This window comes from Strigops habroptila, chromosome 4 (genome assembly GCF_004027225.2).
Source record: "Strigops habroptila isolate Jane chromosome 4, bStrHab1.2.pri, whole genome shotgun sequence".
NCBI classification, from domain to species: Eukaryota; Metazoa; Chordata; class Aves; order Psittaciformes; family Psittacidae; genus Strigops; species Strigops habroptila.
In genome coordinates, this window is record NC_046358.1 from 78956699 (window position 1) to 78973042 (window position 16344).

General features: G+C 42.6%; 2 protein-coding genes across 2 annotated transcripts in view; one reads left to right on the plus strand and one right to left on the minus strand.

Annotated features, from left to right (window-relative positions):
- Nucleotides 1-4840: 4840 nt before the first annotated feature.
- Nucleotides 4841-16344, minus strand: TMEM130 (transmembrane protein 130). Its single transcript, XM_030482736.1, has 8 exons — nucleotides 15389-16344; nucleotides 13693-13983; nucleotides 11655-11823; nucleotides 10566-10735; nucleotides 9833-9917; nucleotides 7307-7509; nucleotides 6153-6265; nucleotides 4841-5412 (listed from the first exon to the last, which is right to left on the minus strand). Exons 1-8 carry the CDS (start codon nucleotides 15462-15464, stop codon nucleotides 5236-5238), a joined length of 1284 nt encoding a protein of 427 aa, XP_030338596.1. The 5' UTR covers nucleotides 15465-16344; the 3' UTR covers nucleotides 4841-5235.
- Nucleotides 16062-16344, plus strand: part of TRRAP (transformation/transcription domain associated protein) — a 100615-nt gene continuing 100332 nt past the window's right edge. Inside the window, exon 1 of the mRNA XM_030482728.1 lies at nucleotides 16062-16113. The gene's annotated coding sequence lies outside the window, so the exon portion shown is untranslated. The remainder of the gene's footprint in view (nucleotides 16114-16344) is intronic.

Genomic DNA, 16344 nt, shown 5'->3' on the forward strand with positions numbered 1-16344 from the left:
ATTCATTGCACATGGAAAAAATCTGGTAGTGGGCTAAGAAAAGTTTTTTGCGTTAGTCATCAGCTCTTCAGATGCAGGGGCTCACTGCAGGCCACTTGATGTGCTCCTGAACTGGGCTCTCCCACTGAAGCAAGGCTGCTTACCTTTCCTTCAGACCTTTCCACTGTCCCGAGGAGCTGCTCCTCCATGTTTGCTCCTCTGTTTGCACTTCAGCATGTGCTTGAGGGCTTTGCTGAAGCAGAATCAAACTGGCCAGTGTCAATAATGGCTTGGTTTTGTTAAATTGAGCATGTTGTGTTATGTTACATAGCTTGGGGTGGTAAGAGAAATCCATTAAACTTGAACTTCATTAGTATGGGAAGAATGTAATGTATCAAGATTACCTTAATGAAAGTAAGGACATTGCTATTTACTTAGCAGGTGCACTTGGATTTTTTAGATTATTTTTGCCTTTTTTATCTAATTCAAAAATATTATAAGTTCTTTGCATATAATGAAAGAAGACTAGATTAAGGACAGGAAACTGAAAAGACATTAAAAACTCTATGGAATTTTTTTTTTTGCTAGTAAGTACATGCTGTTGATCAGATAAGAGAGCTTTAACTGCTGTGGTCAGTTCTCATTTTGTATCTAAATTGTAGCTGAAAAGATGCCTCAAATGACAGAGTCCTAATTTGTATTACCAGGAAGGACTAAGCTTATAGAATATTAAACCAGAATGTGCTTGTTGCTGCTTCTGCTTCCCTGTTTCTGAGGCCTTCTACTGAAGCAATGGGACTACCAGGTGATTTCAAGAAATGTATAGACTCAGCTGTGGTTTATATTGTGCACTGCTTTCTTCTTCATTTTCCTTAATGTAAGATAAATCATTGTAGATTGAAACTTCACAGTTACTCTCCTTTAAGGAAAATCATACTGCTTTCATTCACGGAAATGGGCCTAGTCCCACACCAGTTTCTAATCACGCAGCACTGGTGTGACAGACTGTGGAACGGGGTGTTGCCATGTCAAGTGCATTGAATAACGTACAGGAAGTTCTCTCCCAGGAGGGTTATTACCTGTGCAGCTTGCTCATGCTGTCCCTCCATCGCCTCCCAGCGAGAGATGCAGGGCTCACCCCACCTGGGACAAGCATTTCTGGGTGTAGTGATCAACACTGAGTCATTCCTCATAGTTGCTTGGGGTGGCACCCAAAACTACAGTACTCATATTGTGAATAGTACGTGTCTCGTACCGCAGTTGGCTGTGCATTTAGCTTACATGCCACAGCGAGGCGTGCATAAAGATACTCACTCCAAGTCTCACCCGTGGCTCACGCCTGCCATCGTGGGAGTGTGGAGACTATGGAAATATTCCTGTGCAGTGGGAGACACCTGCTGTGCAGTGCACAAATGGCAACTCCACACTGCCTGTACTGTGCCCAGGCTCCTTGCTACACCTACGGTAGGTAGGTGTAATATTAAGCTTGCTGTCTGTAAAATACGACCTGAATGTAGGGCTTACCTCGCTCCACAGACTGTAAAAAGAACCAATACTGGGTAGATGGTCTGCATGGTTCCTGACTCTTTTTAATCTTGATTTTTATGCAGGTATCTGCACCTGCCTCTGCACAAGCAAGCTCCGTATCTCTATATGGCTCCCTTTTGCCTCCTGTGAATAATATCACTTCCCTGCCTCCCAGGATGACTGAGTAAATGCATTAAAAATGTATTTGGCTGGGGTAGTCCTTCACTAGTGCTCTGGTATAGTTTGCTCTGGTAGCTGTGCCAGTTGTTGTGCAACTATGGTATTTTGTACTAAACCCACTATATGCAGCCACTGCTCTCCTTACGCACACGCACACTGAAATTATGCGTGCTGGCAACGAGCATACCCATCTCTGAAAGAAGTTTCTGGAACTTGTGCATTCCTCATATTGGTGGCTGCAATTTAAAACCTCACGTTGGTAGCATTGGGTGTGCTGTCAGAACTGAGATCTGCAGGGTTTAAACAGTCCTGTGACAGCTGCAGGATAGATTTCAGTTTCCACGGAAACTGGCACTGGCTCTACAAAATCAAGGTGAAGTGTTGGCTGATTATCTAATAATAATGCTGAGCATTTAAATATGAAGTTCTTCACCTTCCTCTTGCTGAAGCAATTTCCATTCCTACAGCATTCAGCAAATGCAATTGAGGTCTTGTGAATTCACCCTGTTGTCATAGCTTGGGCTGTGTAATCTACTCTCCAGAGATGAAAGACAGAATTCAACCTTGACCTGCTCAGCGACTGAGCCTTATGCTCTACTGTTAAGATAAATGGCTAATTTGCCCCTACATCTACTGCACAAACTGGTACCATTGTTTATTGGATAAATTACAGAATAACAGAAGTTCTTTTGCTTTACTGTGTGTTTTCATACTGTCTTTCCGAACTTTTTTGTTCTCAAATGCATCTTCTTGTAAATAATTCTCATTACATAAACTTTTTATCTGCTCACACTCCGGCTTATCACCTGAATTTAATCACTCTTTGGCTTTGTACTCACTGGACTATATTTTGAATCAGTGAGTTTCATAGTTTTGCTGAACATTCCTTTTTCCAGGTCATTGATTCCTAAGGTTAACAAAATGAATCCTCCTGCTGATCCTTGTTACATCCCACTGATCTCCTTGCTATATCCTGAACTGCTCAATTACCTTTTGCCTTCAATTTCAGAGGCATTTATTGAACCCACAGATCAGTCTTTTGTGCAGGAAGCAGTTTCATATTGGATTTGGGAACATGTTCGTGTGACTATTTCTCATACTTATACCTCAATTTGTTAGGGTTGTTTAAATTTTCTTGGTTAATTTGCTTCTTGACATGCCCTTTTAAGAGTACTTTCTCCACTGTCCACTGCTCATTTTCTGTCTCTCTTTCTAACCTCTATTCTTTTCCATCTGCTCTTGAATATCTTCCACTGTTTGGTAGTGTTGACTTTCCATTTTGTAGTGCTTTATCTTTTCTGCCCTTCTGAATCATTTGACTCCTTTGCCAGCCTTTGTTCATTTTAGGAAGAGAATAAGAGACAATATTCTTCTGAAGGATGTTTGCTCTGATTTCCTCAATAGGAAATAGGGGATTTTCTTTGGCCTGTCTTTCGTCTCACTAACTCCATGTCCCTCTGGTTTTTTTTTACTGAGAGTTGATATCCACTTTAGCCAGGTTTGGTATGATCAGTTGTATCTCAGCTTGCATGTACCGGGGAGAGCATGGAAGCACAAAACCAAAGAAACAATGTTCGTGGTCTAACACCTCATGATACCCTTTGAATCAGCTGGTTATTAATGGGAAATGCGGCAGAGCATAGGTCTAACTCCTTTTATATGATCTTCCTCCAACTCAAAAGACCTCATGCATCCATAGCTGAGTCTGCTCTCATAGCTGTTGTCTTTTCTAGGAGTGCAATATGGAGAAGAAAGGGCTTTTTAAATTCGTGTGCCAAGGGGTTGTCTTTAGGTGTGTCTATCACAAACATAATAAAAGAAGCTCAAATTAAACTTCTGGCTGCAGAGAGACACTGTGCAGTCTGTCTAGGGCCACCATCACTCTGAGCTGCATTTTTCACGTCAGGAATCTGTTATTTCCAGTGCCCAAGGACCATGTAGCTGTTTACAGAACACACTGACATCCCTGAACAAGTCATACCTTTGGCAGTGGCTCAGATGTCTGGGGTCTCAGGGATAAGCGATAAAACTGAAGCTCTCAAGAACAATCGCTTCTTTGCTAAGGAGAGGCACATTCTTAAGTGATTGAATATGACTGGAGATAGGGGTTTGAGACCAGAGCACTGACAATAACAAAAGACACCACTCCTAATCAACAAGCTTACTTATAGATTCTTTTTAGAAAATAAAAAAAGCCAAAAGAAGTTCTGCCCTCAGAAAGTACTTTTTTGACAAAACCTTTGTTTTACTGGATCATTTGTTATCTTAGATGATCCTACTCTATTTTGAATTTATCAAGTTAATTAACAAAGCCATTCTGAGGTTGTGTAATTTCTTCACAGAGGAACTGAAGCTCTGGGCTTCTCTGAGGAAACACAGAAGTTGAATGTGTGAGATGAGCACAACAAAAACCTCCTGGTAAAAAGCCTCACATTCAGACAATTACTTCCCAATTGGTGCATTGGAGAAATTATGATGTACTTGAAAAACCCCAGGCCCACAAATCCCCACAGGCTTTAAATTAGAGGTGGGGAAGGTGTGGCATGTTTGTGTCGTGTTTAAAGAAAGAAATGGCCACAAAGGCACTTCTGTTTAAAAGCCTCCAGGGCACTCCAAAATGCCTCATAGCAGGGGGCAAAGCCTGGCTGAGCAGGAAACTAATACAGGTTAATATAGTTTAACTAATAAATTAGGAGATACATGGAGTTTATACAGCCTTGATATTGAGTAGAAATTTGAATTGAATATGTTTTTCTGAGCAGCTTTGAGCTACTGGTTGCTGCATTTTTTGGGGAAAAGGAGCTTTGGTGACTACCTGGGTAATAATATGTGAAAGAAGAATGAACAGCCTTGGGGAGAAAAAAAAAAAGCTGCTTATACAGAATAGAGTGGAACACTACTCGACAAAGTGTTGGAGATGTGGAGTCTTCTACAGCATGTACTGTGATCCCACCAAAATACTGCTAGTAACTAGCTCCTCATGAGCAGGTCACCAGCTCCATGGCCCCACAGAAAGCCCATTAAACTTAAAAAATGGGTCTTTTAAGACAAGAGGGAAAAAGATAACAGGTAGCCTGGTTTGTTGGAAGCGCTTAAACCATTCTCAACCTGCACAAGTCAGTTCCTTCTTAGAACAAACACACATTCAACAGCATTTTGGGTGACTTCCATTTCAGTAATACTGTTGTAACATAGGAAAGAGAATTAAGTTTGTCTTAAGCATTTTTTTCTTTGAAACAGACAGCAGAGGGAACAGAGAAATTACAAGAGGTAGTGAGTTTAGCAAATCTGCACATAAAACAATCTTTCATAAGAATAAAATGCTGCATTTACAGCTGTAAAAGTGCACACCCGTATAATTTAAAAATACAAAGCTACTTTTACTGTGTTTCAGGGCTTGCTCTTCTTTAGTTCAAGTGCTGGGCTTAAAGTGGTTAACCTCATTGCATTGGCAAAACCAAGCCATTCATGCAGCACTGGGCTTTCAACTCATCATAAGTGAGGAAGTTAAACTGGGTAGTTAGTGTAACCAAAGTGCAATTGTGTTCTTCACACTGTGTATGTTTTGACTGGCTTGTAAAAAGAATGTAGAAGTTCATGGGTCTCCCTGGCAACTTCTTGTGACGACTGAGGTAAACATGATCTGCAACATATCTGGCCACAGCCTGACTCCGAATGAGAAGACAAGCTTTTATCAGACAGTGGAGAAAAGTCGAAGTCAGCTACCTGGAAAAGGAACAGCAAAGAGATCACTTTTAATTTGGGTCCCACTGGCTTGAGTGAATCTAGCAAGAATACTTTGGGCCAGAAACAGCACTTGGTCCTCAATCAGTTTCACTCAGTCACCAACTTGAGAGAGACTTCTGATTTATACCTGCTGCACATGTCTCATAGGTAGTCTCTCTAGAGGTATATTATTCATATCATGGTATGATGTGAAGTGTTTTAGGTACTTTCCAAAGGGCCATGAAAGCTACTTTTGATTTAGGAGCTCATGCTTATTACAAATATAGTAATGCAGCACGTGAAAGCTACACCAGAGATGGAAGGGAGATGGAGTGATAAAGGTCACATGCTAGGGTCAGGTGACAATTTAGTGCCACTGTAGGTAATGTACCTACCCTTTTTTACTCTCCTGTATTCTCACTATCTCCCTGTTTTCTTTCATGTAACCACTCTAAGGTAGATCCTCTGGAAGGGATACTTCAAAGCAAGCACTTGCTTGGGTATATTAACGAATTGCCCATGATAGCCTGGCAACTTGGATTATAGTTCTCTACAACAAGCCAGAAAGCCTGCCTGTTGTTTCAAGTGTTTGCCTACACTGTTCAGATTTTTCCATGGAATAGATCAGACACACCAGGGAAATGCTCTCTCCCACTCTGTTAAGTCTGGGAATTAAAGAAGGCATATGGCTGAAAGGTGTCTAATTACTATCCCAGCTCAAAGTAAGAGTAACAGAATACCTCCACAAGATCTTTTTGTTGTGTGTTACTTCGGAAGGTTGTGTACAGCACCAGTCCTAGCACCACTGAAACCAGAACAATGCAGAGCAGGACAAAAAAAGCTGGGTGGATCCCTAGGAAAGAGCACAAGAGCACATTCCCGGAGTGATACAATACACTGAGAAGAGGCAACAGTGACAAGGAAATTATGTTTTAGGAGAAGTTTTTGTATTTTTAGACCAAATTACATCTGTGTAACAAGGAATATATTTTTCAGCCCAGATCACTTCAGATCTTTCTGAGATCTCAGAAGTGGGAATGCAGAATTGTAGACTGGTTTTTCCTATCCCTTTTTACCCTCTTTTCCCTTGAGCAGCCTAAAAACCTCCACCCCTTTACATATGTTTGTCCTAACTTTCCAGAGTATTTGTATCTCTGTGTTACCTGATGAGGAAGGAACACCATCTTCACAGCAGCTAGCAGCCTCCAGCAAAGAGGATTTGCATACTTAACCCTGAACGCTCATCAATGCCTTCTGGACTTGGCTGCCCTGTCTGTATGCAAGTGCTGGCCCATGCTGAGACGGTATATCCATTCTGTATCACAGCCTGGTTGTCCTCTGGTTCTCTTCACTTGGCCACATAACCCCTTTCTCAGAGGATTCAGAGGCCCAAGGGGAGCATGGGTGTGAGCATGCATGGGGAAGCCAGCAGGCATTCCTGGCTGGAGGGACAGAAACTTGCACTGAACTGGAGGCCTAGAAAAATCAACCTTTAAAAAATCCATAACTAAAATGAACAAAAAGAAGAATTAAGACTGCTTAATTAAGGGAGTGTTACAAATGTATATGTGTTCTAGTTACCCTCTCTAACTACAAAAGCCAGACTATTAAACTAAAATTATGTAATTTAAGTAAATCAGCCTTCCCAGGAAACCCATTAGCTTCAAGATACTCTTGAGACTAAGGGTTCAGCAGGATGCAAGAAGCTCTGAGCAATTACAGTAGGCACATTACAGGCTCTCCTTTCTCTTTCCTATGCATTCAGGGATCTATACCAGTTTCCGGAAACTTCATCTGCAGGCTAGTTAATCCATAATTGTCCTTGACATGTTTGAGACTGTTGGTTCTCTGACAGGTGGGAATCTCTGAGCTGCTCTGATTAGATGCCCCTCACCTGCTGGCCACACTTTGATTTCATGGTATGTCTGCAGCATCGTCACGCCGTTCTCCACTCTGACGCTGAGGCAATACTGTCCGGCATCGCTGAAGGTATGGCTGAGATTGTAGCAGGAGCCATTAATCACCACTAGATGGCATTTTTCCCCTTCCAGTGGGATGCACTCGGCCTTTATAAGCCAGCATAACGCTAGTGGTGGGCTGAAATGGGACAAGAGCAAAAAGAAAAAAATAAATTAGGTGAAAACTTTGCAAAAATTTCAGCTAAGAGCTGATGAACCATTTGGTTAAAATAGTATAATAATTGCAAAAATAATGAAGTTAATCTAAGTGCAGATAGAGAAGTTTGTATTAACTGCACAAGCATTCAGTTTATAACATTTGTCAATTGAAAAAGTTCTTTGTAATGCTTCTATAAAAGCAAGCCTTTCAGATGAGAGATAAATACCTGCGTGGGTCATAGGCAGGCCTTTTGTGCAGAAAATCCCATAGTCCCTCTCCGATAAAGATAAAAGGAATCTTTTTTTCCTGCACTTCCAAGGGAGTATAGGTTGTTTTTCCTTTGTTCTTACACAGAAGAAATCACTGTTTGTGCTACTGAAGCACACCCAAGACTTTTCTGATTATAAAATCCCCACAACCAAAACTGGAAAGAATGTAAGATGAGTTCTGTACAATGGATTAATAGATGCAAATAAATTGCAAGGATCACGGTACTCCCTTACAATAACAAATAGGTTCTTATTTGCTACCAAGTAAAATAGGTGTAATCCACTTCATGGTCATGCATCTTCTTACAATGTCTAGTTGATGCCTTTTATCTACATTTTCAGACCCTTGTTCTGACTGATTCTGCTTGGACTCACATTATGCTCTGTGGACTTTGATTCTGACAAACAGATAGAGCTTTTCTTTACCCCATCTTATTAGTATTTTGTTCCTTATCTCTTTAGGACATTATTTGCTAAAGAAAGCAGTGTGTTTGTGTGTTTAGCTCATTTTCTAGCTTTGTTTTTGATAACCCATCTCTCAAGGCTTTTTCATTGCTTCTCTATCATAAGCTCCTATTGCATCAGTCCTAGTCCTGTGGCCAGGAGTTTAAGTCTGGCAAACACTGTCCATCTTAAAGCCAAGCCTACTTTTAGGGATCTCAAGTTCTCCTGTAATGGTTTTTGGCTGTTCATGTTTACTGGTATGCCATCTTCACTCCTGCTAATGTGCCATTCACTTTTGAATGCAAATTGTGCTGCTTTGTCTATTGGGACTATTTATGCCTTTGGCAAACGACTTTGTGTTGGGTGCTACTTGCTCCATCCTACATCTCCACTAATAGCCCTGCTCTATTTGGTTTTTTTGGTTTTGGTTTTTTTTTTTTTTTTAAATCCAGCATTAGCCTAAACAGCTCCCAGTAGGAGAACTGGGAGTAAGCGTCACTCTTCTGCTCTTCTGGAGTATAAATGACTTCTGTGGTCATAGAGCTTTTATGGTGAAGGAGTTTTCCTGAGTGTTTCAATGGTATTCAAATTGCTTCTGCCATGTAAAAGTCCTCTGATATGTTCTAAATGCTACAGCTTGAGAGAGCTCGTGCTAGGATTGAGGTGCTCATGACTCTCCTATAATCCTCCCTGCATGGAGCCTCTCTTAGTTCATCTTGTGGCAATCTCAACTTTGCCAAAATTATTCCCCAGACCCATTACGCCCATGTGCCAGTCCAGGATCACTGCTGTGCAACAGGGCTCCGAATACAGTTTATTTAATGGTGGGGTGTCCTGGGTTCAGCTGTGGCAGTAATTTTTTCTCCTTCTTAGTAGCTGGTGCAGTGCTGTGTTTTTGACTTTCAGCCTGGGAACAATGCTGATAACTCTGATGTTTTCAGTTGTTGCTAAGTAATGTTTACTCCGACCAGGGACTTTCTCAGTCTCATGCTCTGCCAGGGAGGAGGGGAGGCTGGGAGGAAGCAGAGACAGGACACCTGACCCAAACTGGCCAAAGGGGTATTCCATACCACAGCACGTCATGCCCAGTATATAAACTGGGGGGAGTTACCCGGAGGGCAGAGATTGCTGCTCAGGTTGGGCTGGGTGTCGGTCAGCGGGTGGTGGGCAATTGTGTTCTCTCCCCTTGCTATTTCCCATATCATTATTGTTATTGGTGGTGGCAGTAGTGATTTTGTGTTGTGCCTTGGTTGCTGGACTGTTCTTGTCTCAACCTGTGGGAGTTGCAATCTTTCGATTCTCCTCCCCGTCCCTCCGGGAGTGGAGAGACATTTGCTTTATATAGGAGGATTCTACTTTTCTGTAAAGATGCAGGCTCTTTCAGGCTCTTAAAGAGTTCATGGTATTTCAAGTCAGGAAAATCCAATATTCAACAGCATTTTGTTCAAAGGAAATTTCTTCTTTTTTGTTTGAAGAAACAGTTCTCTGGAGTGCAACTAACTATTTTAAGGACACAGTGTGGAAAAACAAATAGACAAAAAGGGACTTAAATAGAAAAAATAGGGAAAGAAGTTGTGTTTGCTACTTACGTGCCATTGATATGAAGAGACAAATTCAAGTCTTCCATTACGTGAGTCTCTCTAGAGCCCACTACATTAATACTTTGAACAGCATCTGAGGAAGGAAAAAAACCAAACCATGTCACACTCAACATGTAAACTTGAAATTCCCTGGTTTTCCAGTGAAGGTTTATTTTCACAGACTTTGCAGGTTTTAGCTCTATCAGTCACACAAATAATACTTGTCTCACATGCAAAAAAGAAACCTAGTGCTAGAGTTGTTGTAAAATTTCTGAGTTATTTGTGAATTCTTCTAAACATATAATCAACTACTTTATTAATCCTTTACATTTTTAGTTATGTGCTTGTGTACTCCTGAACCTGATCAAATCAATAAGACTTTCCTAATGCTTATTTAACTAATAATAGTTAAATAGCTGGCATAAATTAAACAAATAAATCCACCATAAGTTACAGTAAGCATTTTATTGTATGTTTTAAGTGTACGTGAGACTGTTACAAAAGACAGTGAAACTTTTGGTAAATGAAAAAGAAATGCAAGATTTTACATATTTCCTCCCATTTTTTCTGTGCTAGAACAGCACAAAGTCCATTTTGCAATGGAAATACTTAATTGAGTAACATTGACCAGTTCTTGGATGTGAAACAATGCTGAAGTTGTATTATCACATTAAAGCTAGATTGTATCTGTAGCTATATAGCAAGTGCAGTTTTGAGTAAGCAAAAAATGTTTTAGAATTACCTAACAGCTCCAGAGCAGTAGTGAAATCACCAGTTTTCTGCACTGTTTCTCTTTCATGTATGATGCTTCCAATTTGCTCCCATTCAGCTATGACTTTAAGATGCGCTGTGCGATTCCCCATGGTAGAGTGGTTGTAGTAGACAAAGGGTTGCTTGGTGATCTGATAAACTCTGTGTGCAACATGAAAAGATTTAGAAACAAAATCACCTTTTACCAAGTGATTGCATATTTCCAATTTAAAAGGGACAAGCTCTAACACATGTTCTTTAAAGAGAATGCTACAGTCTGCTGTGATTCTAGTTCTACTTTATGTTCATATCATTAAGGATTTATGTCAGTGGCACCACCAACAGAACTACTATCAGTATAAGACCTAGACTATATCTATGCATTTTTGATCAAAGAAACTAAAGATAATGCTAAAAGAATTCACAAAATGGAACAGGAATAGTCAGTACATTATGACAACTACCTTTATAGCAGGTGGACTATAAGCTAATTGAAGCACTAAGGTGGGAGGGGGAGGAGAAAAAAAAAAGAAAGAAAAAAAGTAGTATTCAAAGACTGTATCTTACATTTCTCTTTGCATAAACTGATTTGTATTGGACATATATTCGTCCTTAGAGAAAGAAAATAACTCAATGTACTTTTTCCTCCCTGCTGCCAAGCGGCTTTACGTAGGTTTTACTATTATTGCGTTTTCCTTAAGTGCACAAATTATTCACATATTCAACAACAACCCGCTAATGAAGATCTGCAGCCAAAATGATGTTTTAATACAACTATTTACAAGAAGTTATTCTTTCCAATTCATTCAGGTCAGTTCAGCTCATTTCACACACAGTAATATACCTAAGCATATATTTGAGCAAGAAATTTAGGTGTATAAAACATCACCATTTTGTGAGTGTACAGAGACTTCTGAGCCAAAGTTCTCATACTTTATCTGGTTGACATGCTAAGAATGTACCAGCTGACAAAGATGTATGCTTAGTCCTATGATTTAATTGGGATTTTTTTTCCTAGATGGGCATCTGTATCACAGCCATCTTGAACACTCCTTAAAGTAAACAAAGTCACCACACCTACCCATCTCCAAAATCCCAGTTGTAGACAAATGATGCTGACTTGAAGTAATGACTTGGGTCATGAAGACAGAAGGAAATCCGGGTCACGGCGCCCGTGGAAGAACTAGAACCATGTGTGGTAAATCTACTGTGTTCTATCTTGGCAATGGTAAGATTCCCTGTGATAAATTCTGCAAAATGAGAAGATGGAAGAAGAATGACAACATACATCACTTTCACAGCATGCTCTGTCTGAGTATTAAAACATTACTTAAAATGTACTGCATAAGTCTTTTTAGGCCCTCGTCCAAGTGGTTAAGTATATTTTGTATCTATTACTTAGTGTTGTTACATGTGTTAGTGAGGCAGAGAGATTAAATTATTTGCTTAGGGTAATACAATGGGCCATGATAAAGCTTATAGTAGAACTAAGAGAAATAATCATGGACTGACTGAAGTTAATGTAAATTTTTACTATGGATCTAAAAAGAACTGTGATTAATATCAAGTATCTAGATCAAGGGATTCAGAATCAAACCAACAGACCCACTCTTCATGTTTGGAGTGGCAGGTTTTGTTTGTTTCTTTTGTGGGATTTTTACGTTGCTGTTTTTTGTGGAAGTAGCTAAAACTAAAACGTAGAAATGAAAATTTGACTACTATGAATAACAGATGTGCTATATATTGTGAATACAGAAAGGCAGAAATTTTGATGTCTGTGGTAGATCCTATGCTATGTTTTTTACAAGGACTGGAAAAGGCTGATCTAAAAAACTTCTTTAACCTATGAATATAGAGGTCTTATGATGATACACTTATCAGCTCATTATAAAATTAATGGGCTATTAATTATCAATAACAGACTCTTACCCTGTTAACAATTCATTAAATCTGGTTAACTGTTCTCTTGATGATGCGCTAATAAGAATCACAATTAATGCTTCAGAATGGGGCCAGTAATTCAGAACTAACTGGACTTGTAATTTATGAGAGTTACTGGCAACTACCTTTGGGCCCCTTTGAAGCCTCATTAGGTGCTCTTGCTTGGGAAGGCAGAAAGGTGCAGTGGGATCTTACCTTTTACAGCTATGGAAAGTTTTTATGCTTTTTCCTTGTGGCATGAGAACATGACAATGCAAAGCAAGAAAGGAATCAGTAGATATTCAACATGGCAGCAGTTCTTAACAGAGAAAAGATCTCATGTATAATTGTATACAGACTTAACCAGTAAGCTTGGTGTTTCTCAAAGAAAAATCTCAATAGCTAAAATGTCAGCTATGCCCTATGGTTCTCTCTTTTGTCTTCTTCCGTGTCCTTATCATTGGCTGGAAGCTGAGTCTATTCTGGAGTAGGCAAGTTGAGCACTGGAACATCAGTTAGAGGAATGTGGCTACTAGTCTCTGAAAGAAGGGATTGTGGGAAGCTATCAAGTGATATTTCATGTCAATCCTGTATCAGAGATTAGGTTAACCACATCGCATCATTGATCAGCTTGTCAAAAAATACATATTTATGGTTATAAATATTGCCAATAAGCTGATTAATTATTTGAAGTGCAGCCATGACTTTGCATCCAATTTCAGCACACTCAGAGCTTGAAAAGAAAACGTAATGGCTCTGTTCTACTGATGGCCTAAGTTTTTGCTGTGTCATGCAAAGGGGAAAATCAGTAGATTGTCATTGCTGCTTGTCATCCTAACTTTAGAAATGCTGGGAAGCAGAACAGGAAGCATGTTTCAGGAGTCTGGACATCACCAAACAACACTGATGTGTTGCAGCTACTGAAGCATCTGGTTTCTAGTTCATTTTATCTAGGTGAAAGACGCAGGAAAACATGGGCAGGATCACACTTGCTTCCTGGATGTAGGCAGACTACAGCACAGCCCAGTTAGTACAATGCCATCCAAACCCACCTTCCATCAAGGGAGTATACAAATCAAAGTCTGTTGGCAGAAGCCATATTTATGCCTGGCTTTCATGTTTCTGGTGCTAGCAAAGGAAGCAAGCATCCTGATGCATACTGAATTCCTGAAGACATAGAAGTTGTAAAGATGTTTTACCTGTGATGTGAAGCACGGTGACATTTCTAGCAACCGGCCGACATAACCAGCAGTTTCTGTGAGTAACCCAGACAGACACAGGAAAAGTCCCAGGAAATTCACCAGTCACATTAATTACAGAGTTGAACTGCTGCTCAGATTTCTCTATCAGAATCAGGGGAGCATAAATCCAGTTGAAGTGATACAAGTTTGATGCGACACTGTCATTCTTCATACTTAGACTGGCGTGAACAGTGGCTTGAGCTCCCGTTGTGATGGGACCATTGTTGGTTATCTCCAGACCATACTTCTCTGTGGAAATTGGAAGAACAAAAAAACAAACCCAAACCTAGTTGTATTGCATTTTAAAATTAATTTATTTACACATTTTAACTAGTCAGCTGTAGTTACGTGACTCACAGTGACACTCATCCCAGAAAAGACTTTACTACTTCTTTTTTAACATTTAAAAACCTGGAAAAGAAACTGTTGCATGTATATATGAGTTCAAACAAGCAGCATTAAACAACATGTAAGACTGGGTCCTAGAAATTCAGACTAAAACATCACAAAAACTTTGATGAGGTTTTAGAGGCAGAACTGGACAACACGGAGCAAGTTCCCTCGCTGCACCAGTGCTCTGCCTGGCTATCCTCTCACCAGGGAGCAATGGGGCAATGCTGGGCAGAGCAGCAGAGCTGGGGGGTTCTTGTGCTGGTGACTTTCCTTCTTGCTTTTAGCAGCCACCAGATTGTTAACAGGGACCTGAGTCTTCGAGCTTCAGAAATTGCATTTCTCACTCATCCATGACATGGAGGGAGCACTGGAGTCGGCTACCTCTGTGCTGACTTTCCTGCACCCATCAGCTGGGTATGGGGTGGAAGGAGAGCATCTACTTAGTGCCCACATTTTATTTCAAAGATTGCAGGTGCTGAGCAAATCTAGTTGCAAAATGACTGAGAGAAGTAACTGTAACATTACTGCCTGAACAAGAATTCCACTATTCCCATTTCACAACAGAAGGAATGGTCCTGAGTTCAGATTTTTGAGTTAATAGAGAAATGCCTGTGAGATGCTTGAGAAATGCCGTCTCTAGAAGATTCAGGCTATGCTCCTCTTTGTTTCAGCAAAACTTGGGGGGAAAAAAAAAAAAGCCATCTAACTCCTGCTTATCTAGCATTTCTCCTTGGAAGTTATCACGGTGCTTTACAAACCAGGGCCACACTGAAGCCCAGTAACTGCAGCAGCTGAGATTAAGTGGCTAACCCAAGGTCACTCAGTGAGTCACCAGCAGAGCAAGACATCTCATCCAATTCAGGGATTCCTTCTACTTTCCTGACCTCTCTTTGCAGAATGCAGCACAGCGAGGGATGGAGGCTGCCCAGGTTCCCTGGGACCCGCGGCGCTGGGTCAGCAGAGGAAGCAGAAGCTTCTGGGTGAGGAAGTGCAAAGCAGAACCCTGGCGCCTCAGGATGCCCCGGCTTCAGCGACAGCACCAAGGTCACAGAGCCTGAGATCGAAGTCTGAGAAGGTGCCCGGAGCTGTCTCCATCCTATATGCCATGCTAGATATCATAGCTAGCAAGCCCGGGTAGGGAACCACCACCCTCCCACTAGTAAAGCACCTCACCCCTGAGCTCTGCCCTCTTGTCCCGCCGCCCTCATCCCTCTCACCCGCTCCCCGGCGACGATGCCAGCGCAGACCGGAGACCCCTTACCTGTCGCCGGGGCGGCGCGGCCGAGCAGCAGCAGCACGCAGGTCAGCAGCAGCATGACCAGGGCGGCGGGGGCCATAGCTAGGCACTGCTGCGATGGGTCCGGGACCGAGTTTCGCCGCGCCGGGGCCGGGCGCTGCCCCGAGGCCGTCCGCGGTACTGCGACACGTCCGTCCGCCCCCCGGGACGCTCCTCCGCGGCAGCGCCCGGCTGGCCTCTCCCGGGGGAAGAGTTCCTGCGGGGCGGTGTTGCCAACGGAACGGGATGCTGCAGAGCCGCCGGGGGTTTAAAAGTTAAATACGTAAATAAAAAGCACAAATGCTGCCCATCCGCGGAGAGGGTGGGCACAGCCTTGAGCGCAGAGACCGTGTTTCGGGGTTGGTGACTGATGGAGTATCAGGTTCTGGGGGGTGAGGATGCCCCAGCCGCGGGCAGTTCGCTGCGGTTACGCGGCCGCTCCGCGTCCCGGCTGGCGGTTCCGCGCAAGGTGCGCGATGGGAGCTTTTAAGTGTTTTGAGTACTTATTCGAAGCCTTTTCTTACTCCTGGCTGTATATATATTATTTAACAGATCAGCCCCCTTCCACCGGCTTTGCTCCCGGCTCCCGGGCGCGGCGAAGCCACTTCTGCCGCCGCTCCCCCGGGGCGCTGCCGGGTCGCGACTGCATCGGCGGGGCGGTCCCTCGGCGGGAGGGGCCTGGGCCTGCCGGGGGCACCGACTACTGCCAGGTCTGCCCGGAGTAACCCCGCGCCCGCGGTAACCCGGTTACCGGCGTCGTGCCCGGCGACCGCTGCGTTAGCGGAGACCCTGGGGCTGAGGGGAGGGACGCGGCCGGCCTCGGCTCAGGCAGCGCGGCCCGGCGGGAACTGGCGGGCGCGCTTCCCGGCTGGGGCGGGGCAGGGCAGGGGGTGGCCGAGGGTTGCGGGACCCCGCACCGTGCGGGGACCAGGCGGCGCCGC